We start from the raw sequence: 24,948 nt of genomic DNA, 5'->3' as shown, positions 1-24,948 counted from the left end.
GCCGGAGGCGGCCACTTAGGTACCAGCACTGTGGTCGCTGGTTAATAGCAAAGAAGGCTCATTGGAGCCAAAGCGAGGCCATTCTGGTGGGCTTACCCTCTCTGGGCTCCTTGGGCAGTGTGTCCAAGCCTGTAGACCTACTGTGGGACCAGCTGTGAAACAGGAAGCCAGTGGGCTACCCCCGAGCCTGGATGGGCCATTTTTCAAAAATGATTGGAATGGACTTCATTCATTGAGAAACTTCTCATGGCAGTTTGTAATAGTTGGACAGGGTAAGAAGGGGCAGAAAAACACCTAGAGTAGGTATGAAAAGGACGGTGACCAATCAGAACACCGTCAAGGTCAAGGAGGAGGTAGGGCAAGGAGGGCTGCCTTTTTGCCCTAGGGCTCCCTCTAGGGATGAGTGAATCCCTACCCCGCACTGGGTTCCGAGGACAAGGGGAAATAAAGGCACCGAATCTTGGCACCTTGACCATTTCCATCCATCTTTGGGCTCTGGTGTGAGCTAAGTGCTTGAGAAATGCTGGCATGGAGGGACTCCCTGGGGGGCAATCACGAGGCCCAGGCTCCTCTGCCATGCGGAGACCCCTGGCCCCCTGAGAGTGGATGAGTGAGGGGTGGGAGAAACTAGGCCTGCATCCCTCGCTCACATGGCCGGCTTGGTCACGTTAGCCTCCAAGTTGCTCTGACCACCTGTTCTGGGGGTTGGTGCCTTAGCTGCAGGATGCTTTTAAAAGGGCTTGAGTGAGGGAGACAGGGAGGAGACAGGCCCTGGTACTGCCTGTAGCCTGTCACTCAGGGATGGACACAAATTGGACCTACAGACGGGCCTTGGGTGATTTTACTAACATACTTTCTGGTCCCTGGAAGTTACCTCTGGTGGCAAGATGGAGATTCCTGGGTCCCCACAGAGTGTATTGCTCCAAAGAGAGGCATACATCACCTGGTTCACTTTGGAAGGAGTGGAAGACCCCTGCTGGTTGGGCATGGACACATCCAACACTGGGAAGGAGGTGGAGTGGGATAAATCCCTAATCCAGACACCACAGAGCTATGCCCTGTGTGCTGAGCCACTGGGGTCAGACAGCCGAACTGGAGCTGAGCAGGGATGTCTAGTGGGGGCTCTGCATGGCCAGGAAGCACGGCTTCCCTTCTACCAGTGGGATAGGCTGAGACTCCCGTGGACTCAACTTCCCACTGGACGGGGGGGCCCAAACTCTTCAGGTGTTAGGGCGCGGACATTTCCCCTAGTCTCCTGAACACCTGGCCTGTCCCTGAGACCGCTTGACCTATGAGCCTATAGTGTGTATTTCTCTTGGGCAAGACCTCTCACGCCAGCAGGAAACACCCTGCTGGGCCAAGGCCCACAGTGCGCGATCTCTGCAGGATGTGGAGAGAATGGGGCCAGGGGCACCTGGGGCCCCTCAGGTTAGTACCAATTGCACTTGCTGATGTCCTTCCTGAGCCGCTTGGAGGACCAAAAAGTGTAAGGTCGAGGAAATGTCTATTTACATGATGCAAAATGTCCATCCAGGGGACCTCAGCCCTGAACACCAGACTCCTATCCAGCTGCCCACTGGACCGTCTCCACTTGGACGTTTACTGGGCATCTTTAGCTCACAATGTGCTGACCTTCTCCACCACTCTGCTCCACCCCTTCTCCCCAGCCCGCTCCTTCCTCGCCTTTCCATCTCAGCCAGTAGAAGCCCTATTGTTCCATTTTCTCAGGCCGAGACCCTTGTAGTTTCCCTTGACTCCTCTCTTTCTCTCACACCCCTCACCCCATCTGTTAATAGAACTGACAGGATTGGTCCAGGATGTATTTAGAATCTCAGCCCTTCTCACCGACTCCTTGGCCACTGCCAGAGCCTGTGCTGGTCCATATGGTGATGCTTTTGTAATGTTTAGGAAAATATCACCCACATAACTTAATGGGTGGACAGAGCCTTTGAAGAGAAAGGTTCCCTTCCCTCTGGAGGGATGCAGCGCCACACTTAGGCCTTGGCTGGATTCCAGTGCCCCTTCACCCTACCCATGAGGCCAGTGCCTCTGCAGTGTATCAACTGCACAACCATGTGTGGTGTGCTGGCTGGTCCACACTGGTCCAGACCCACTGTCCCCTCTCACCTGCACTCAGTCAGCCTCTGAAGTCTCTGCTTCTGTCCTTGCCCTCCTCACCCTTCAGACAATTTACCCCTTTTTGCTTCCTTCCTGCCTACTTGAGCTGGGACCTCTTATTTCCTCTTCCCCAGCCCTCAGCATGGAAACCATAGTGATTTTTTTTTTTTATTATTGAAGTGCAGTTGCTATACAATATTATATAAGTTTCAGGTGTACAATATAGTGATTCACACTTTTTTAAAGGTTATGCTCTATTTATATCATAGTTTTAAAATATTGGCTATATTCTCCGTGTTGTACAATACGTCCTTGTAGCTTATTTTATACCTAATAGTTTGTCCCTCTTAATCCCCTACCCCTATATTGCCCCTCCCCACTTTCCTGTCCCCACTGGTAACAGTAGTTTGTTCTCTATATCTGTGAGTTTGCTTCTTCTTTTTTTTTTTTTTTTTTTGGTTTTTGGTTTTTGCAGTACACGGGCCTCTCACTGTTGTGGCCTCTCCCGTTGCGGAGCACAGGCTCCGGACGTGCAGGCTCAGCGGCCATGGCTCACGGGCCCAGCCGCTCTGCGGCATGTGGGATCTTCCCGGACCGGGGCACGAACCCGTGTCCCCTGCATCGGCAGGCGGACTCTCAACCACTGCGCCACCAGGGAAGCCCTTCTTTTTTTAATATTCCCTAGTTTGTTGTATTTTTTTTAGATTCCACATATAAGTGATATCATACAGTATTTATCTTTCTCTCTCTGATTTTTTTCACTTAGCATAATGCCAAGTCCGTCCATGTTGCTGCAAATGGCAAAATTTCATTCTTTTTTATGGCTGAGTAGCATTCTATTATATATATGTATATATAAAAATCTTCTCTATCCATTCATCTGTTGATAGGCGCTTAGGTTGTTTCCATATCTTAGCTGCTGTAAATGGTGCTGTTATGAATATTGGGGTGCATGTATCTTTCCGAATTAGTGTTTTTGGTTTTTTTTTGGAAATATATCCAAGAGTGGAATCACTGGGTCCTATGATAGTTCTATTTTTAGATTTTGAGAAATGTCCATGCTGTTCTCCATAGTGGCTGCACCAATTTATATATTCCCACCAGCAGTGCACCAGGGTCCCTTTTCTCCACATCGTCGCCAACCTTTGTCATTTGTGATGGTAGCCATTCTGACAGGTGTGAGGCCGTACCTCACTGTGGTTTTGATTTGCATTTCCCTGATGATTATCGATGCTGAGCATCCTTTCATAGTGATCTTTTAAAAGTACAAATCAAGTCAAGTCACTCTTCTGTTCAAAACCTCACTCAAAGTAAAAGTCCCGGCTGGGTCCTAGAAAGCCCTGTGCAGTCGGCCCCCTGTTACCTCATCATCCCATCCCCAGCGATCTCCCCCTTCTTCCCTCCACTCCAGGGACATGGCCTCCCCGCTGTCTCTTGGTTATACTTGGCTTGCTCCTATCTCGGGTGGGGCCCTTGCACTCACTCTCCTTTCTTCTGGAATGTTCTGCAGATACTCGCCTGGCTCATTCCTCACTTTCTTTACTCAAATGGCACACGTCCGACTATTTACAGCTGCAGCCGCCCCTCCTGAAACCCAGCACCTCTTCTCCCTTCCCAGGGAAGATCTCCTCTTTTCCACAGCACTCATCCCTCGTAACATAGCACACTCATCCTGCTTATTATTGTGGTTATGTCCCTCTCTCCTCACTGGAATAAGCTTCACAAAAGCAGTTTTTGGCTGTCTTGCTTTTGGCTATATTCCCAACACCTAGAACAGTGCCTGGTACATCATAGGTGAACAACTTATTTGCTATTTGTCGAGTGAATGAGCAGCAAGAAGCAGAATGGAACTCTTCCACTGAAACATATGAAGTTGTTTTTGCCAGTCGAAAGTGGTCAAGTATCAGAAATTTCATGTGTTTCAGCCTAATGTAATGCAACCCACGATTGGCCCAAAGGATGTGTTATGTGGGGGACACTTCCCCTTGATTTGCTCTGTGTGCTCCCATTCAAATACTTCAGGTTCTGTTTAGAACCCTTCAGGCACAAATTTCCCATTTAAATGGACATTTCTCTCTCTAATCCTGTGATCCATGGGACAGCCTTCCTCCAGGGAAAATTAAAAGACATTATTTTATATATATATAAAATATACATAATATAATATTATTAATAATATAACTATAATATAAATAATATAATATATTATTATGTAATAATATATAATATATTATAGTATATTATATAGAGTATAGTATATATACTATATATACTGTAATATACAATAATATATTATATTAATTTATATTATGGTATATATAGTAGATACTGTATAGTATAGTACCTATATTGATATATATCATTATATATACTATATAATTTTATAATAGTATAATAATATAATATCATATATATACTATATATACTAACATACTATAGTATATTATAGTATACTATATATTATAGTATATATATAGCTTTATATACTATACTATATATAAAAATTTTATATAGCATAGTGTATATATAATTTTTTTGGCTATGGGATAGTTGGAAAAACTAAAAGTTAATAGACTATCAAACTGTGACCAACCATCAGAATCAATATTAGAGCCTTAGCAGAGGTGAGATCAGTAATGAGCAGGGCATGTCCACCTCATGGCTCAGGCCTGGAGGAACAAGGCTCTGAGCCAAGATGCCGGTACCGCATCCCTTGAACCAAACAGATTGTTCAGAGGGTAGAGTCTCTTCCTCTGCCAGTTTGGATTTTTTTGTTCCTGTTTTACTCATATAGCTAAGGGAAAGGGAATAAAACACTGAACTTGTGCCTTTTACATACAACTCTCTTAAAGACGTAGACTATTAAATCCATATGAAAAAGATCTTTCTCTTGATGTCTCTAAATGCCACACTTCAGGACACACATTCTGTGAAATCAGTCATATCCCTGAAGGTACGGCCTTTAACCCTGCACAGTTGAGTAGTAACTAAAAGTACAGTTGCTGGTCGACGGCACCCCCAATATGGGACCCACATTCCAGCGCCAAAAGGAGCCAGGCAGGGAATATTAACACATGAAACTAGCTCACTCGCGTCCACAAAGAAATGTGTTTTCTCCCAAACGTCTTGACCTTCCCAGACTACCTTTATTCTCCTCACTTTTGAATGAGACATGAGTACAAAGTGTCTTACTTTTCTTCTCAAATCTATTCTAAGGAGAACAACAGTCCAAGTGTGACTATAAATGGCACCTGGCCCTGCCTCTCTGGAGCAGAAGGGTCTTGACACAGCTGACCTCTCTGAAGAGGGTCAGCCTCTGCTGAGGTTCTGCTGACCGTGATCTTGTGGACACACTGGTGCATGTGGCTGAATCGCTGGCTGTTTCAGAAACTCAGATTCGTTTAGGAATCTCTTGATTTTAAAATCATGGCAATGAAAAAAAAAACTCTGTGTGAACAAGACGGGAGGATGTCACAAAAGTGGGTGCTCTGCACAGGGGACTTTTAGGGCAGTAAAACCATTCTGTATAATACCATGATGGTGGATACATGTCATCAAGTATTTATCAAACCTGTAGAATGCACAACACAATGAGTGAATCCTAATGCGAACTATGGACTTCAGTTAATAAAAATGTATCAGTATTGGCTCATCAATTCTATCAAGGGTACCACACTAATGCAAGATGCTAATGTAACAGAGAAGAACAAACCTGACTCCACATTGGATCTCTTCCTTTAGCCCTAATCCTTGTGTTCTGTTGCCTGTGCTTTGTCATGCTGGCTCTGCACCTTTGGTAAAAGAACGTTGCCTATACCCTGAAATAATACATGATAACCCATTCTCAAGGCTTTGACCTTTAAACGTGTAACTCTTTTCCATTTATGTAGAGATAAAAAGTTGCAGAACAGAAAATAAAAATTGTCTTTTTGGAGTTTTACAGGATCATTGTGACCAGACCTACATGGACACAGGCAAGGGCAAAGGATTCCAACACCAAGACATCTGCAACAACGAGCCACACACCCTCCATTTTCAGTATAAAAGAAGCTTGAACTCTAACTCAAGTAAGATGGTTCTTTGGGACATGAGTCCACCATCTTCTCGGTCTGCTGGCTTTCCAAATAAAATCACTATTCCTTGCCCCAACAGCTCGTCCCTCAGTTTCTTGGCCTGTTGTGCAGTGAGCTGTACGAGCTTGCACTCAGTAGCACTAGTAGGCGGGAAAAGGAGGAATTGTGTGGGCGCTGGAGGGTGGGTTGGTGGTATGTGGGAACTCTCTACTTCTCATTCAATTTTTCTGTAAACTTAAAACTGCTTAAAGAACAAAGTGTGTTCTTTTTTTTTTTTCTTTTTAAATATAGATGCTCTACCTGAATTGTCAGGATAAAGTCATCAAGATGCAGTCGTTCAAGGCTTTTTTTAGAATGGCGTCCTGCAGGTTTTATGAACCAATTCACCTGGTTCAAATTCCAGGCTTCCTGGAAAGCTCACGAGATGAGGGGCGTTGTTATAGACTACTGCTGGGGAAAGTAGGATAGGAGCTGGAATAAGGGTTCAAATCCTCAGAGAGCTGGAGTGGGAAGGATTGGGAAGGATGGGGGATGGGGCTGATATTTTCAGGTGGGCAGTGTAGTCAATCAAAATACACAAGCCCCGGGCAGGTTCCACAGCAAGGAGAGAGTTCTCACGTGGACAAGGTGGGACCATAACCAGCAGGGCTTGTCGGGCCTACCAAGGTGAGGGGTGGAAGTGTCCAGCTAAGGGGCGGAGTAGTTTTAGCGCAGACATTATTTAGAATTATCCTGTGTGGTGATAATAATAAAGGAAAGCCGAGGGCTTTTAGTTTCGTTCTATTTTTTAAATTCTCTACAGGAAAACACCTCTATTGCCTGCTTAGGGCAGGTGCCTCCCCTTTCCTCTGGCCACCCCACACTCACTACTGAGAGAGAAAGACATTCGATTCAGGGACCAGCACCAAGGGCAGCGCCCTAACCTTTCACCAAGCAGCTCTTCAGGGGCTGTGGGAGACAGGTGGGAAGGAGGTCAATCCCCAGCCACTTCTCTAGACCCCACGATTTTGCTGTTGTTAGACAGTGAAATTAAAGCCTCTTTTGTTTCAACTCTGACACCAAGATGCTCAAGATTTCTCTTTGTTTCTATCCACCCCCCTCCACTGTAATGTACAATTAATTTTATTAAGAACAACAGCAACAAAACCATTGGGCCAGCACTAGCAACAAAGCTCCTCTCTGTCCTCCTAGGAGAAGCTTACTGATCAACAGGGCACTGTCCTATCGCATAAGGACCTGGGTTCAGAGAAACCTCCCCGACTTTGTTTCATGGGCAGAGACTTCCTGACAAAGGTGGGCACCCACAGCGTGTCTCTCCTCGAGTCTGTTCTTCACTCAGAGACACAGACTGTGGAGAATCCAGAAAACTGAACTCCCCTTCTCTGCTGTACATTTCTTTGATGCTCCTCAGCGAGGTAGCTAGGGTATCATCCTTCCATTCCCTCCCAGGCACTGCTATAAATCCCTGCAGAAAATAACAGCTACACTAGCCATGATGGTGCAGATGATGATGGCAACCACACTTGGGGCATGTGATGGAGAAGGAGAGGGAGAGATCCAGCGGCAAAGGACTCTCTCCAGCAGACCCGATCACTACTGGTAAGATGCGACTCTGTTTTCCTACCCAGCATCACTTAAAAATTTGCCAGGCAGTGGGTAGGGGAAAGTGGTACTTCAGAATTAAATACTGCCAAAAGTTTGGTATGATATTCGGCACAATGTACATCAGCTTCCCCTTAAAGAAGGTTTTAAAGGAACAAAAACAAAACAGTAGAGTTAAAGCCAAAACTGAAGGCTTAAGTTTTAGCTGAATGTGGTCTTATAGAAATGCACGTTCCCTGTGGCTACATCTGTGGACGTTTCAAGAAGCAGAACTTATGCTTTGGAAAACCAAACCAGCCAATAAGCACATGGAAAGACCCTCAACATCACTGGCCATCAGGGAAATGCAAATCAAAACCACAATGAGATACCAGTCCATACCCACTAGGATGGCTCAAATAGAAAAGAGAGATGATAACAAGCTTTGGGGATAATGTGGGGAAAAAATGGACCCCTCCTGTATCGCTGGTGGGAATACAAAGTGGTGCAGCCACTTTGAAAAACATTCTGGTGGTTCAAGAGTTTAAACGTGAGTCACCATATGATCCAGAAATTCCACTGCTTCGTACAGACCCAAGAGAAACAAAAGCATACGTCTACACAAAAACTTGAACATGAACGTTCACAGCAGCATTATTCATAATACCCCAAAAGTAGAAGTAAGCCAAGTGTCCATCATCTGATGAATAGATAAACAAAATGTGCGACATACATACAATGGGATATGGTTTGGCCATAAAAGGAAATAAAGTTCTGATATATGTTAAAAAATGGATGAACTTCAAAACATTACGCTGTGTGAAAGAAGCAAGTCAGAAAAGACCCCATATCATATGATTCCATTTATATGAAATGTCCAGAATGGGCAAATATATAGAGACAGAAGGTAGATTAGTGGTTGCCTGGGGCTGGGTGGGGGAAGTGGGAAGGGGCTGCTAAAGGGTATGGGGTTTCTTTGGGGGATGACGATAATGTTCTAAAACTGTGGTGACGGTTGAACAACTCTATGAGTATAGTAGAAAAATCATTGAATTTTACCCTTTAGATGAGTGAATTGTGTGGTACATAAATTATACCTCAATAAAGCCATTAAAAAAACAAAACCAGGGCTTCCCTGGTGGCGCAGTGGTTGAGAGTCCGCCTGCCGATGCAGGGGACACGGGTTCGTGCCCCGGTCCGGGAGGATCCCACATGCCGCGGAGCGGCTGGGCCCGTGAGCCGTGGCCACTGAGCCTGCGCGTCCGGAGCCTGTGCTCCACAACGGGAGAGGCCACAACAGTGAGAGGCCCGCGTACCACAAAACAAAACAAAACAAAACAGTGAGATGAAGGACAAACATGAGAAACTGTCTCGAAATGCAGAGGACAGTAACAGAGGTGACAAAATGAAAGACAAAGAGGCTACAAATGAAGAACTAGCAGGTAGCTAACCAGAGTTTCTGAAGGAGATCCTAGAGCGAGTGGGATGAAAGTCACAAATAAAGGTATAAGATAACCTTCCTTTTGCAAGGTCACTCAGACACATAGATACCTAGACATATGTGACCCCTACAAATGGCCAGTAAGCACATTCAAAAGTAACTTGAGTTTCACTATTAATTAAAAAATTGTTTGAATAACTGGCAATGATTTTAAATAAAACAATGCCAACTTTTAGCGAGGTCATGAGGGAACTGGACCCTTCATATATCACCGATGTGAACATAAGCTGGTAGAACCTTCTGTAAGACAGTTTGGAAACACACGTCAAGTCTTAACATTTTCATATCCTTTTTCACAGTATTTCCACCTCTAAGAATTCACCTGGGGGTGAGGGAAAAAGTGGGAGAATGGATTTCCGCAGATACTTAACTATAAGAAGATTATAAAACTTTGTGTATCTCTCAAATGCTCAGTGGTTACAGGGGTTTGTTGAATAAATTTGGCTTTCATTACATAATTAAAAACTATGAGACCATTAAGAATGATGTTTTAGGAAAACGCTTAAGGATAGATAACTATTCATTTTTTCGTCAAGGCATGATAGCAGTTTATAAAACAACATGCATGGTAATTTTTGAATTAAAACAATATATATACAGATATGCGATATCTAACGTACAGCGCGGTGACTGTAGCTAATAATACAGTATTATATGTGGGAAAGTTGCTGAGAGTAGACTGTAAGCATTCTGACCACACACACACATACACACACACACACAAGTAGTAACAATGTTAACTATGTGAGGTAATGGGTGTGTAAATAATCTTAATCTTGGTAATCACACATCTGCATTGTATATGGATATCAAATCATGTTGTACACTTTCAACATATACAATTATATTTGCCAATTATTTCTTAATGACGTTAAAAATAGCATATACATACACTACATCCAGAGAGGAGGCTGAGAAGGAGAAAATTTTTCTTTACATCTTAAATGGTAACAGTGATTTTTATTTTCTTTATACATACTTAAAACTTGCATAGACTTCTATAATGGTAAAAATAACAATAAAAGGAATGTATACGAAGTCCTCCAATGACTGTCACCTCAGAGTGGAGTCCAAGCCCTCAGCCAGTGCCTGAGGCCCTGGCCCAGCGGCCCTGCCCCCTCGGCCCATCTGTCTGTCTCCCCCTCTTCCAAACTTACCCCGTAGCCGTAGCCACATGCCATTCCTAGTTCTTCCCTAAGTGGGTTTGGTGTTGTAGAGCTCTCTGCTCTGTCATCAGCCTGGAACATCTTCCTCTGGCTCCCTCACTATGCTTCCTGCCTGCCTGCTCTCTCCTGGGTCACCTTTCCTGGGAAGCCTTCCCTGGCCACCCAAGCAGAGCTCACATTTTCTGTTCCACCCTACTCCGTGCGTACACTATTTTTTTATCTCCAATGGCACTGCCGTTATGTTTACACTTCTCTCTCCTGAGTCATTTGAGGATTAGGCCAGGTTCTTAATCATCCTGTTTACTCAGCGTCCATCCAGCACAGTCCTGGATAAATGTTTATGGAGTGAATGAGGGAACGAATGAACGTGAGCGCTGGGTTCCCACAGCTGCAGGACATCTGCACTGAGCATCTCGTAGCTCTCTAAATGCCACCTCCCCTGGACTGACAGAGCCCACCATCTTCTCCTTGAGGTACCTTGACTCTCCCTCCTCATTAGTAACCCTCACTCTTTCTGTCCACACTCCATCTCTGTGATTGGAGCCTCCATCTCTGCAGGGACTGGGGCCAGGACTGTGGGCATCTTTTTTCTCCCATAGAAACTCCCCGGGGCCATAAATCCTACCACCTGGATGGCTTTTGCCTTGTTTTCCCTTCTTTCCCTGAACACGGCCATTGACGTCTCCCCCGCTCTCTCACTCTCACCTCCATGTCTGCCACAGCCTCTGCAGCCTTGCTCTAATAAAAACTCCCCAGTAGCTTCTGTTTCCTTCAGTGTAAAGTCAAAACTTTTCCCAGGGATCCACCACGATCCAGCCCTGGTCTCCCTCTCCAGCTTCGTCTCTCCTCCATCCCTCCCCTTTCATCCTTTTCTGGAGCAACCTGATGAGTTCTTTCTTACCTCTGTGCCTATTGCATGCTGTTTGTTTCGTATGGAAAACTTCTGCAACACTTTTCTTCCCTAACTCATTCATGAAGCCTTAATATAAAAGACACTTCCTTCAGAAAGCCTTCCCTCACAACCCCAAGTCCCAATTAGGCCCCTCCAAGATAAAGTCCCATACTCCCCAAACTGCCCCCAGTATACCCTTCTCATGTAGTATTTAATTGTTGACTTAACTCTTCTCTCTCAACAGACTGTAAGTTGAATGGGGGCAGAAACAAAGTCAGCTTGTTCATGAACATTCCACCAGTGTCCAGTAAAAAAAAATAAGCTCTTAATTAATGGTTAGCATTCAGTAAGCAAATAGATGAATGAATGTTTGCTCTTCCTTTTGCTATAGCAGATGCTGATTCAAACTTCGGAACCAGACGAGACATCTATAGTTCTTCATTTTCTGAAGGTCAGGAATCGGGGAGCAGTGCTGCAGCGACGCTGCCCGTCACCCCTACCCAAGCAGCTGACTGCTCCAGGGCAGGCTTTTCGGAGGGACGGCAGCTGTGCTGGGCCTTTCCAGGGGTGCTTTTCTTCTGGCTGCCTTTCCAAGTATTCATGAACAACTTCCCCATCAGTCACGAGATTTTCCCAAGACTTTCAGGAACCTACCCTGAAGAGTAAGGGAAGTTCTCTCCATGTTTCTAAATGCTACCTTCAAGATATTTTCAGAGATCTTGAGTTTAGGTCCCAGGATTGAACCTTTGCATGATGTCAGGTTCCCTGTGGAGATGTTGCTGGGCTGGGACTCGGGATGGCTATCCACACTTGCCTCCACCCCAAGTCAGGATAGAACAGAGAAGTGCTCTTTGGGTCAGGTAGGCAGTAATGCCGAGCGGGCGCTCCGAAGTCTCCAACTGACTAAGTTCAGAGGAATCCAGCATGCCTGGGGTGCTTGGAGGGTAGCTGAGCCGTGTTGGTGTGATGGACTGGAGCATTGATCAGCAAACATTTACTCCTTTTTCCCCCTATCCCCCACCCCCGGGTTGTGTGTACTTCCTGTTTCACTGACTTTGGACTTGGTCACGTGATATGTGTGTGGGTCACTAGAATATGAGCAGATATGATAAGAGCAGAGGCTTTAGATAGGCTTATGTGGTTCTTCCCTCTTACACTCCTTTCATTCCCAATGAGAAGAATATGCCTCAGGTCACCCCTGCTCCTTCAGCCTGGTCCCCCGGATATAAGTTTTGGATTTTTTTTTTTTTTTTTTTTTTTTTGTGGTACGCGGGCCTCTCACTGTTGTGGCCTCTCCCATTGCGGAGCACAGGCTCCGGGCGCGCAGACCCAGCAGCCATGGCTCACGGGCCCAGCCACTCCGTGGCATGTGGGATCCTCCCGGACCGGGGCACGAACCTGTGTCCCCTGCATCAGCAGGCGGACTCTCAACCACTGCGCCACCAGGGAAGCCGGATATAAGTTTTGGACAGTTTAGTTTGAGGTGTTTATTTGTTATATAAGCAGAGATGTGTATGATTTGGGGTTCAGGGGGCAGGCAGTCTGGGCTGAAAATCTACATTGGATGGATCAGCAAATGCACGGCATTTAAAGCCTTGAGACAGATGAGCTCACCAAAGTGTGGGTATAGATGGAAGAGTAGTCCAGTGAGTGAATCCTGGTTTCCTTCACTGTTCAGAGGTCAGGGAGATGAAACGGAATCAGCAAGGAAATGGAGATGAAGCAGAACGGCAGGCAGACAACCACACCAGTGAGGAACCCTGGAAGCCAAGCAGAGAGAGGGCTTGGGCTTGGAGAAAGGAATCAAATGTGTCAAAGTGAGATGACATGTGGAATTGACCAGTGGGTTCAGTGACAGGGATGTGGTCGATGTCCTTGATCAGAATATATTCAGTGGAGTCATGGGAGCAAAAACATCAACCAAAAAGATTCAGGGGAGAATAGTAGGACAACTGTTTGCAAGTATAGACAATTCTTATGAAAACTTGGCTCAGAAATGAAGGAGAGAAATGGGGCTGTACCCAAAGGGGGAAATGACATCGAGAGAGATTTTTTAAACTATAGTATATGAAAGAATAAGTGTGGGGCTTCCCTGGTGGCGCAGTGGTTGAGAGTCCGCCTGCCGATGCAGGGGACACGGGTTCGTGCCCCGGTCCGGGAGGGTCCCACATGCCGCGGAGCGGCTGGGCCCATGGGCCATGGCCGCTGGGCCTGCGCGTCCGGAGCCTGTGCTCCGCAAAGGGAGAGGCCACAGCGGTGAGGGGCCTGCGTACCGCAAAAAACAAAAACAAAAACAAAAATCAAAAAACAAAAGAATAAGCGTGAATGCTGGTGGCAATGATCCAAGAAAGAGAAGAAACTGATGAAGCAGTAAAGATAGAGGAGTGATGACACAGTTTATCCTTCGGAACTGAGAGAAGATTGAGTGTGTGAGCTTCCATGCATGGAAGTGAGGGCGTTACAGTGATGGGAGCTCGTAGACGTTCTCCTCCAGTTGCATCAACTTTCTCAATGGAACAGGAAGCCAGGGCATCAACAGAGTGAGTACATGGAGGCAAAGAAGAAAGTATAGCAGAGTCATCCAGGAGGGCTGAAGAATGAGTGGACCAAGGATGTGTAGCTCATATTCTGGCCAGTAGTGACTCTTGTGAGCACTCTTACCTACTATCTTATTAGTCCCATTACCTTATAGCCTTATTAGTCTTATTATCTACTCTCTTTAATAAGCCTCATGATAGCCCTCTGAAGTAGGTCCTATTATTTGCCTCATTTATAGATGAGACTATTGAAGCACAGAGTAGTCAAGAAACTTATCCAAAGTCACACAGCAAGAAAGTGGTTGGGCCAGGATTTGAACACAGGCATTCTGGCTCTTGGACCAAATACTCAATCACTAGGTTAGTCTGGCCCAGTTGAACATACGAAAGCCTGTCACAGAACTGAACTAAATGGAATAAGGGTTGAATTGATGTTTGTGGTGTAACCACTATGCGTTCAGCTCTGTACTAGATGCCTTCACAACTCTGTGCAGTCATGGTTATTATCAACCCATTTTACTGCTAAGGATACTGAGGCCCAGAGAGATTCAGTTGCTTGTTAAAAGCTGCAGAGCTAGGAAGTGGAAGAACTGAGTTGTGAACATATATCAGTCTGATTCCCAAACCCACACCCTGTACACAAGGTCAAAGAACCATTATAACACTTAAGTGGGTCTACCCAGCTAAAGCGCACTTATTAGCTAAATACATCAGAACCCTCCTGACATCAGGCTGAGATCACTTGGAACCTTTGTCCTGAGTAGGTGGAGAACTTACTATGTGGGCCTTATAGCAGGAAGAAGGTGACTAAAAGAAGGTGACCTAAACGAAGGTGACTTTGGGGGAAAGCTCTTTGTCTTATTGACCGTTTTTGTAAGCCCACTCTGTTCAATGAGAAGGGAGCCTTAGAGGTAGATGGCCAGAGTCTTAGAATTTTCTTTTCTTTTTCTTTTAATCAAACCTCTAGCACTCACTCTACTTATACAAGCATTTCCAAAAACCATTTTCTCAAGAAAGAGATTATAATGTATCATTACACTGAACAACCACCCACTTCCTCAAATGCAAGGAAGCAGACAGTTAAAAAAAAAAAAAAAAAAGCCAAGAGGCAGCCGTTGTTTATCACGACCTCGCCTCAGTGAGGCCTGAGATTCTTTTGAACAGGAGCTTTGCTTCCCATGACGCAGAGTGAAGTGTCAACTGGGATATTTCTGGTAATACTGAAAGCAGGAAAAGCAGGGTGCACACTTCATGAGGTACCAGCCCCCCGAGGGACCGTGGGCAGGTTTGGGTACCATCCCCGGTGACAGATGGATGGACCTTTCATCTGAGAAAGGAGAAGACATGCTGGCAGACCAACCTCAAACCGAAGATTGCTTGTGAAGCAATTGTAAAAGGGAAAACACACACACACAAGCTTGTGGGGCAAGAAGATCAAAAAGCCAAGAAGGGCGTGAATTGAGGCAGACTCCCTGCTTCAGCAGCAGCTCACCCAAACCAGAAGCAAAATGTCCCTGAAGTTGCCAAGAAACTGGGATTTCAACCTGCGAGGGGAGGCTGGGAAAATAGGTATGGTCAACGTCTTTTTGCTGCCTTTGTGGTTCTCATACTTGAGTTCCCACCATTTGCATGTCGGTCTGCAGGGAGCAGAGTCTACTTAAAAATGAATCTGTCGGCAGAGCTGGGATTGGGGTCAAATTTGCATTCAAACTGATATGATGGCTCAGAGTTCCCAAGTGCTGGGGAGGGGTTATTTTTTGTTTGGAGGTGGCGGGAATGGAGCTCCTTGGTGTGTGGGATCTGGGGTACTTGGGATGGACTAAGGCTACAGATCTCACAAAACATGGTGAGTTTTTCTCTGTTTATCATGGAAGGATAATTTCCCTCCTGTTTGGACACTCATCCGTATTTTGCGTGGATTTTGGTCGGAGTCTTTGGAAATGCTTGATCTGTAAAGGAGTGCAAGGTGTTCTGTTTTGTGAGTCCACTGGGTCCCCCGACCTTCTCTGTGGACTCGGGGCTAAGGTGGTGTTACTTGTAGCAAAAAGTAAATAGTGTGGACAAGACAGGAATACAGAGACCTTTGAAGGTATATCGAAGACACGTTTAATTAAAGGGACAGAATACATTTTAGATTAATTACCTTAGGGGACTCTGGTATGTTTTCTGAGATATTCTGGCCTTTAATTCATACCTCTTCTCATTAATGACGTTGCTGATACATTGATTTTTTAAAAAATTTTTTATTGAAATATAGTTGATTTACACTGTTGTGTTGGTTTCAGGTGTACAGCAAAGTGATTCAATTGTACATGTATATAAACATATATATTCTTTTTTACATCATCTTCCATTATATGTTATGACAAGATATTGAGTATAGTTCCCTGTGTAATACAGTAGGTCCTTGTTGGTAATCTATTTTATATTGTAGCGTGTATATTTTAATCCAAAACTCCTAATTTATTTCTTCCCTGCCCTTTCCCCTTTGGTAACCATAAGTTTGTATTCATATCTGTGAGTCTATTTCTGTTTTGTAAATAAGTTCATTTGTATCATTTTTTTAAAGATACCACATATAAGCAATATCATATGATATTTATCTTTTTCTCTGGCTTACTTTACTTAGTACGATAATCTCTAGGTCCATTCATGTGATACACTGATTTTAATCTGTTCTGTAATTGTTGTTATCATGAGTTTCTTTATATGGGTTCCGTCTACTATTAAATTGACCCCAGTAATTTAGAATAGAGCAGTTGGGCTGGAAATGATTCCCTGTGTTTTGCCCTTATGCTTGTATAGTGAGATAACTTCCTTGTTAATGGACATAGATAAGTATTAAGGTGTTTCTAATGGCTAGGAAAAGTTTTGCTTGGAACAGTTTTAAACCTGGGCCTCTAACAGTGGTTAATGAGCTACTAAAGCAAGGGGTCCACTGCAAAGTCACATATCTGAGTGGTAATGATATAGGTCTGAGAAAGAATTTGAAAGAAAATTGAGAGTAATCAGAGAAGCCATTTATCTTGGTAACCAGGGAGAATTAGTGGTCCGTAACCACTAATGGGAATCATCGAAGGTCGGTTCAGAGAATGAGAGATTTTACGTCATCAGAGGTTTTTCTCCTAACTCCTGTTGATATCAATGTACTTGGCCAATGCTCATTCTATTGTATGTCATAAAAAATTTGTTTTTAGAAGTAAAACTTCTATGATTCTGTTCCTTTTGAAAACGTCTTGCTTCTCTTTACGTGGGGTCATTCTACCCTCTCACCGTCCATGTTTGAACAAGTCTTATTCTCCTTCTTTTAAAAATGGAAGCTTGAGACAATTAATGGTTAAATGATTTTTTTCAGGGATAGAGGACGTTACCACATTAGAGTGCAGGTCTGCATAATCTCAGACCTGGGATGAGGTTGGGTAGATTTCATGATTTCTACCAACGTTTCTTAAAACATGGTCCCATAGTTAGCCTGTGTTAGAAGTCACCACAAGTGCTCACTAAAAATGCAGATTCCTGGGCATCACCCTGACTTGTAAAATCAGAATCTTTGAAGGGAGATCCAAGCATCTGCAATTTAATAAGCTCCCAGCCCTCCATCTCACCTGATCAAGAAGTCCGGCTGTGGTCTAGGTTAGTAGACTTGGACAATTACCATTCATTTAGCATAGAGCATGGTTCTGGGTCCTAGTGGGCACACAACAAATATTTGTTGACTGAATGAATGAGTGAGTACAAGCAGATATTATTTAGTATTTTTTAATGAAAAAAATCATAATTACATAATGAAATACAGAGGAGCCCTTGTCATTATCCATGCCATTTACAAGTTTGTCACCCCAAGAGATTGAACTGCAGCCAGAACACTTTTTGTGAGTGTCACGTTGATGAGAATTCAGATCACAGGCTGAGCCCTCTGAGGGAAGAGAGTCATTGACTCAACCATGGGACCTCTGGTCCCTTCTCCAGCACCCTGTGTCCAGGTGTGATGTTAGGAACTGACTTAAGAATAACCAAAGAAGCTCACATCTATTAAAAATTGTGTGGAGCTGGGAGTCATGACCTGTGGTTTTTCCAGACTGGGCTAGTCAGGAGTAGGTCTGGGTTCCTCAGTCTGGACACTACAGATATTTTGGGCTGGTTAGTTCTCAGTGATGGAGGCTAATCTGTGCATTATAGGATGTTAGAAGCATCCTCAACCTCTATCCACTAGATGACAGTAGCACTCCCCTACCACTATCAGTTGTGACAACCAAAAATATCTCCAGAAGTTACTGGATGTCTGGGGAGAGATAGCTCTCCTAGTTGAAAACCACTGGAATAGATCATCACCAAGAGGGTGTGGTTATCAGGTCACTTGGGACTGGAATCCAAGTATTACCTCATGATTCATTGTCAAGGTCAACTTTCAAGAGGCTCTTGGTAAGATATAACTTCAGGGAATGGGCAGTGCCCTAGGAGGACACCAGGTTCAGTACTCACTTAGGGAAATAGCAAGACACTGATGCATGATGTGTCCCAGGAAGGGGCTCCAACGTCTTTTTGGTGAGCGACACTTCTAGTTCCCTCTGAATCTTGTGAGTGCTGAGCCAGGGCTGGAATGAAAGTGGAAGTCTCCGAGAGAGGGTGGAGGACTCTGTACTTCCATCTCAGGGAGTGGGGAGGGCCCCAGTGGCTGGGAGGCTGACCAGAGACCACACCATGGGTCTGGAAGCGGTGGGAGAATGTGACCCAAGCTACCCTGTGTCTGACCTATTGGTCCTAGGAGGGAACAGGGGTTGGAGGCAAGGGAAACGCAGAGCCAACAGACTTGACTTGAGGTGGAGCCGGGAGCACATACTTCTTCCTTCGATCCTTTGTCATCTTCAATTTTAGTCCAATGGTTAAAATCACGATAGCCTTCCATTTCTTTCATGTAGTGTTACTCATATCTTTTACTCTTTCATTTATGTGTCTTTCTAACTGAACTGTAAGCCCTAGAGGGTGGGTTCTAGGATGCAGTGTCCTTTCTTGCACACTGTCCAAGGGTATGGCGCATCCAGAGGCTGGCATGTAGGTGCTCTATTGAGAGGGTATTGACCATCCAGGGAAAGCCCTTCCTGCCCGGCTGCTGGGGAGGGCTTAGCTGGAAGATCTCTGGGTGAATTTCAGGACCACCCACATTGTATCCAGTTGCAGGCGTATTACATTTTTCTCTGCTCCCCCAAGCCGAATGAGGGGAGAATGGGCCCTAGAGAGCATATGACTCTGAGATACATTAAAAAAGTGACTTTGGAGGAACAGTTGTTTTCAACTTTTTTTTAACCCTCTGAAATTCAATGTTGAAAAAATATTATCCAGAAACAAAAATTCATTATTCTCATCTCCCAAGTAGTGAAGTGAAAAACAACAGTAGTGGAGGGCTTTTTTTCCACTTGATAAATCATTATTTGTCTGATATGGGATCTAGTTTTGCTCTTTAGAAAATCAGAGTAAAGGGAATAAAAATATTTGTTACTTAAGACCCTGTAACTAGACCAATTTCCAATGTAGGTTATTATTCTTGTTAAAAGCTGTCAGATTTGAAAGTACAGTTTTAGATAAACAGAAGCATAGATAGATACAGAGATCCACAGAGACAGAGAGAATTGAATATATAAATAAGTCCTATGAATCAAAAAATAGTTTAAAAAATGAAGAAACAACATGAATAGGCATTTTACAGGATAGGAATAATACTGCCAATAAATATATGGAAATATGGTTGATCACAGTAATTAGGAAATGTAAATTAAAAGCACAATGACATACCTAACCTCACCAAAATTACTAAAATGAAAAATTCTGACAATACCAAGTGTTGTCAAGGACACGGAGCAATAGGAACTCTCAGACACTAAGAATAAAACAATTTTGGAAAACAATTTAGCATTGATCAGTGAAACTGATGATGTACAAACTCTATGAAGCAGCCATTTCCCTCCGGAGACTGTCCCCTGGAGAAGCTATTGTGTATATGAACAAGAAGAGATATACGGAAGTTCCATAGTAGTATTTCCTGAAATAACAAAGGGCAGGAAACAACCCAAGTGCCCATCAATAACAGAAGAGAAAAATAAATTGTAGTATCTTTATAAAATGTAATGCTACCCAAGAGCAAAAACTAATTAATTGTGGTCATATATTTCAATGAGTCTGAAGAGCAAAAACTTAATTTTAGGCAGAAAAGGGAAGTCACAGAAGATCAGAATGGGGATTCACTTACAGGAAGCTTAAAAACTGTGTACGTATATGGCAAAACTATAAAGAAAAATGAGGAATTGATTAATATAAAGTTCTGGATGGTTGTTACTTCTGTAGGGAAAAGAAAGGGAAATGCATTTGGGAAGCTCCAAATGTACCTAACTAACGTTATTGGTAGTAACATGAGAAGTTATTTTATTATTGTATATAAAATGAACAAAGAAACGAATGCGTAAATAAACACCAAAAATCTGGAAGGAGATGTACAATTTGTTAATACAGTTGACCCTTGAACAATGGGGTTGTTAGGGGCGCAGGACCCTCCCTCCTCATTCCGTGCAGGCAGAAATCTGAGTACTACTATCTCTGCCTCAGAAACAAAGGAATTGATAAATGATTCACTCAAGGGGGCAAGATGCTGAAATAGCAAAAGGATCCCCAATCGAACGCAAACTTTTCGCTGAACTTAAAGATCTGTAAAATGAAAACACAGGAACTATACTTATCAAAAAAATTCACCTATAAGTGGACCTGCGCAGTTCAAACCTGTGTTGTTCAAGGGCCAACTGGAGTAGCTAATTATGGGTGAAGGATTTATGGGTGAGGTATAACCACACATGTACGTATTATTACTTTATAAGTATTTTCCAGAGTTTCTATAGTGAACGAGTATTAACTACATGATTAAGAATACTCAAAGCTAAAACAAATTCCAGTGCTTGGCCAGGCGTGTTGGCACAAGGTCTGGCGGCACATGTTCTTTGGCAGTCGGCAGCCAGGTGCCAAGCCCTCCTGCAGCTGCAGAGGTTGCAACCAGCCAGGACCTACACGTGGTCATCGGCAAGCTGCTCATTATAGGGGTGTTGGAAAGATCCTGGGACTGGTCAAGAAGACTAAGTTGGTGATGATGGTCCCATCACACACAAGACAGCATGAAAGAAAAAATGCCTCTCATGAGGCAGCTCTGTGCTTGTTTCATTGGATAGAGGAGAAGGGAGTGTGTAAAGAGCTTATGTGAAGCCTCAGCGTTGGCACAGCAATTGAGACAAAAGGGCACCCGTGGAGACTCAGGGAAATACCACAGGGAGAGCCAGGGTGAGGTGCAGGCCAATGGGACAGATTCCAGCCTGGGGATGGTATGTAAGTTTTGTGGAGTCCCCAGAGGGGAACTGAGATATGGGAGTTACAAAGAGAGAAAATAATTTACATTTCTTGTCTTATGCTTTACTCATCACCATTTTTCTCCTTGAAAGCTTTTTTTGTTCTTCCTTTGAATACGTTCTAAAAAATCAAAATCACTTTACACACACACACAAAATGACACCCATAGGTCTGGCAAGCAAATCTAAAGGCAGTCCTGCTCTCTGCTCCTCCAAGGCTTACAGGCTAGTGTGGCACAGACAGAGAAACAATTACAGGACATCAAGACCAGTCCTATGATAACAGCCGTGGGAGCCACAGGAGGGCTCCTAGGAATCGGCATGCTGGTCCCGCCACCTCTCTCCCCAACACTGCCATTCATTTTTATCTATATATCTATAGATAAAAGATATCTATAGATATATCTTTAAGATATAGATGTGTATGTTCTTCAGTGAGTCCCAGACTTGCCATCCTTCTCAGACTGATTTTCCTGTGCATGGTCCCTGTTCTTTTGGAGAAGAAAAAAGTCTATAATTTTGTGTAGCTCCTCCTTGTGAAGGGATTAGACCTGCCCGCTTACTCTTGCCACAGGTGCTTCCCCAAGCAGACGCACGCACACTCTAGACCCCAGCCATGTCCTTTTCAGTTCCCTGCCCTTTCTCATCTGCCTGGAGCCCTCTCTACTCAGGGCTCCCTTACTACCACCCGATTCCTGCCCGTGCTTTAGCCCACACTTTGTCTCCTTTGAGGGACTGGCGTGCTTCCTCGTTTCTGTTAAGACAGCTGTGAAACTCATTGTATTTCTCTTTTTGTCTTGGCTGCCGGGAAGCTCAGAGCTAAATTAGGCTCTATCACATTTCAGTCACAGTGTAGACATCTTGTCCCCTGGGAGACCTTGAGTCTACCTATCACTGGAAGGAGAGTGTAACAATCTTTTCCCAGGCCATTTAAACAGAGAGACTCACAGATCTAGAAACTGTGGATTTCCTTTGCGGTGAGCTCAGTGAAGGCTCCTGAACTTGAGAGATTTGAGTCAAACCTACCAACTGATCGATTGGCTTTTATCTTTTTAATTAATTAATTAATTTTAAACATCTTTATTGGAGTATAATTGCTTTACAATGGTGTGCTAGTTTCTGCTTTATAACAAAGTGAATCAGCTATACATATACATATGTCCCCATATCTCTTCCCTCTTGCATCTCCCTCCCTCCCACCCTGCCTATCCCACCCCTCTAGGTGGTCACAAAGCACCGAGCTGATCTCCCTGTGCTATGCAGCTGCTTCCCACTAGCTATCTATTTTACATTTGGTAGTGTATATATGTCCATGCCACTGTCTCACTTTGTCCCAGCTTACCCTTCCCCCTCCCTGTGTCCTCAAGTCCATTCTCTAGTAGGTCTGCGTCTTTATTCCCGTCCGCTTGGCTTTTAAACAAAGAAATTTCTCCTTAATCAGTAATGTGCAACCCCAGCACTCTAGGCCCTCTCTGGAGAGAATTAACTCGAATTGCCTGTAAAAAGTAGCACCGACAGAAGCTTGTCTAAGGGATGAATTGCCCATTGGCTTTTCTTGATAAGAGTGTAGGAGTGCAGGAAGGTGTGTGTGGTACAGAAGAGAGTGCGTGAGCTTGGGACCCCTTCGCTGATTTGCAGTAAATCCCAGTAAAACATTCACTTAATTATTAAACAGAATTAATAATATGTATGTTGAGAGGAAGAAAACATTTCATGCACATAACACGTTAGGTGTTTAGCAAACACCTGTTTCCTTTCTTTACAGATAATCTGATTTCTAACCTCAGATCAAACTAGAAGCTGTGCTTGGGCTACATTACCTTGGCATCCTTACAGATGGTCTCACTAAGCTGCACTTTACTGTCACCCCATCAGTTTTAGTCATCACCGCAGGTAACAATTTCATGAAATCTGCTCCTCATTTTGTAAAAATGAGAACAAGAAATGAACAATGCAGGCGACTCCTATGTGTAACCCTAGATGAGAAAATTCACTGAGACTTCAGTGCTCGTACTTTGTCTCCTTTGAGGGACTGGCATGCTTCCTCCTTTCTGTTAAGACAATTGTGAAACCTATTGTTTTTCTTTTTTTGCCTCGTCTGCCAGGAAACTCAGAGCTAAATTGAAGCTCAGTCACAACTTTTACCCATTCAATTAGCAGACTTATATTTTCCTTTGTCTTTGGTATAAATTTATGTGCTCATTGCAAATGAGTTTTCTATTTGAAGATGAAAAACCCATGAAGTCTTTTAAGGAGAGAGTGTAAGTATGTGCAATCTATCAGTAAACAACTCCTCAGGTAGCCTGTGAATAAATTTCATACTTATTAGTGTCTACTGGGCATTATAATTTTTCTAAAAACAGTGTTCAAAGAACATGGGTGCTCAGAATCAATTCTTTTAGTTCATAAATGAAAACACAATTCTATGACCACTCGTATTTTATTTATTTATTTACTTTTGCGGTACGCGGGCCTCTCACTGTTGTGGCCTCTCCCGCTGCGGAGCACAGGCTCCGGACGCGCAGGCTCAGCGGCCATGGCTCACGGGCCCAGCCGCTCCGCGGCATGTGGGATCTTCCCAGACCGGGGCACGAACCCGCGTCCCCTGCATCAGCAGGTGGACTCTCAACCACTGAGCCACCAGGGAAGCCCCACTCATATTTTTTTGCTAGTTATATGTAATGATGGTGGCTTCATTTTCATTTCATTCATTCATTCATGTAACATGTATTTGCTCACCTCTACATGACAGGTCCTTTTCAAGGAACATTCTCAATATTGTGCCCTGTGACAGCCGCTTCACTTCATCCTTATGCTACTCACCCACCTCCAAAATGTGTACACACAGATGTTCCAGATGGGGCTGGTGACACTCTACTGCTGGAACCCTGGTCTATGGCTTCTGAACCATCTGTAGGCTTCCTTGTTGGTCTGAGAGTTTCAAAGTGAAAGAGGAAGTGGTACAGTATGAAGTTTCTGATGCTGATATAAAATATTTTTTAATATGTAAAAATGATTTTTATAAAGTTTACCAAAAAACTTTCTAACAAAGTCTGAACTAGCTACAGTGACACAAGCCAACTGTGCACAATATGGTAGTTAGAAAGTTACCTTAAAGTATATTCCACCATCACTCGTTGTGAGTCATGTGACCTTGGTTCTCACTCTCTTTATCTGTAAAATGGGCATAATCACAGTGCTAACCCATATGGCTATTGTGACGATTAAAGGAGACGATCTTGGTAAAACCCTTAGCATAATAGCAGACATCGGCATGTGCTTCGTATATCACTTGTCATCATCCCTGCCACCAAGCGCATGACTACAATGTGGGTACGCTATCAACTCCTTCTAGCCAAGTCTTTGGTGAAAGCCCCAGCCAGCGGTGCTACTTTAGTTTGTCTTGGTCCCGTTTAGTTCTTCTCTTTTTTTCTTTAGACAAATGGCCTTTTCAGCATCTGCTGATCCCCTTTGCCGCCCAGTGTCAGCCCCCGGCTCACCACAGCACTGCTGCTCTGGGGTTGCCTGGCGTGTCTTGTTTCTGACTCCTTCACCTCCAGTCTTTGACTCTGCAGCCCTTCCTTAAGGCATACAAATTTCATCCACTATGTTTACACAGCTACATCACTTTTCATCGTTTGTCCTTTTCCTTTCCTCTTGCTTTTCTTTTGTTTGTGGTTGTTTTGTTTGTTTTTGCC

At 44.0% G+C, this 24,948-nt stretch overlaps 1 protein-coding gene across 1 annotated transcript in view; it reads left to right on the top strand.

Annotated features, from left to right (window-relative positions):
* The first annotated feature begins 15,299 nt into the window (after positions 1–15,299).
* The window catches only part of ARHGAP25 (Rho GTPase activating protein 25), an 87,578-nt gene continuing 77,929 nt past the window's right edge, over positions 15,300–24,948 (top strand). The window contains exon 1 of the mRNA XM_060169281.1: positions 15,300–15,437. Within this exon, the coding sequence (XP_060025264.1) occupies positions 15,377–15,437 (61 nt within the window). The 5' untranslated portion in view covers positions 15,300–15,376. The remainder of the gene's footprint in view (positions 15,438–24,948) is intronic.

This window comes from Lagenorhynchus albirostris, chromosome 13 (assembly GCF_949774975.1).
Source record: "Lagenorhynchus albirostris chromosome 13, mLagAlb1.1, whole genome shotgun sequence".
NCBI lineage: Eukaryota > Metazoa > Chordata > Mammalia > Artiodactyla > Delphinidae > Lagenorhynchus > Lagenorhynchus albirostris.
Note: the sequence above shows the minus strand (reverse complement) of the source record. Positions and strands in the feature narration are given on the sequence as shown.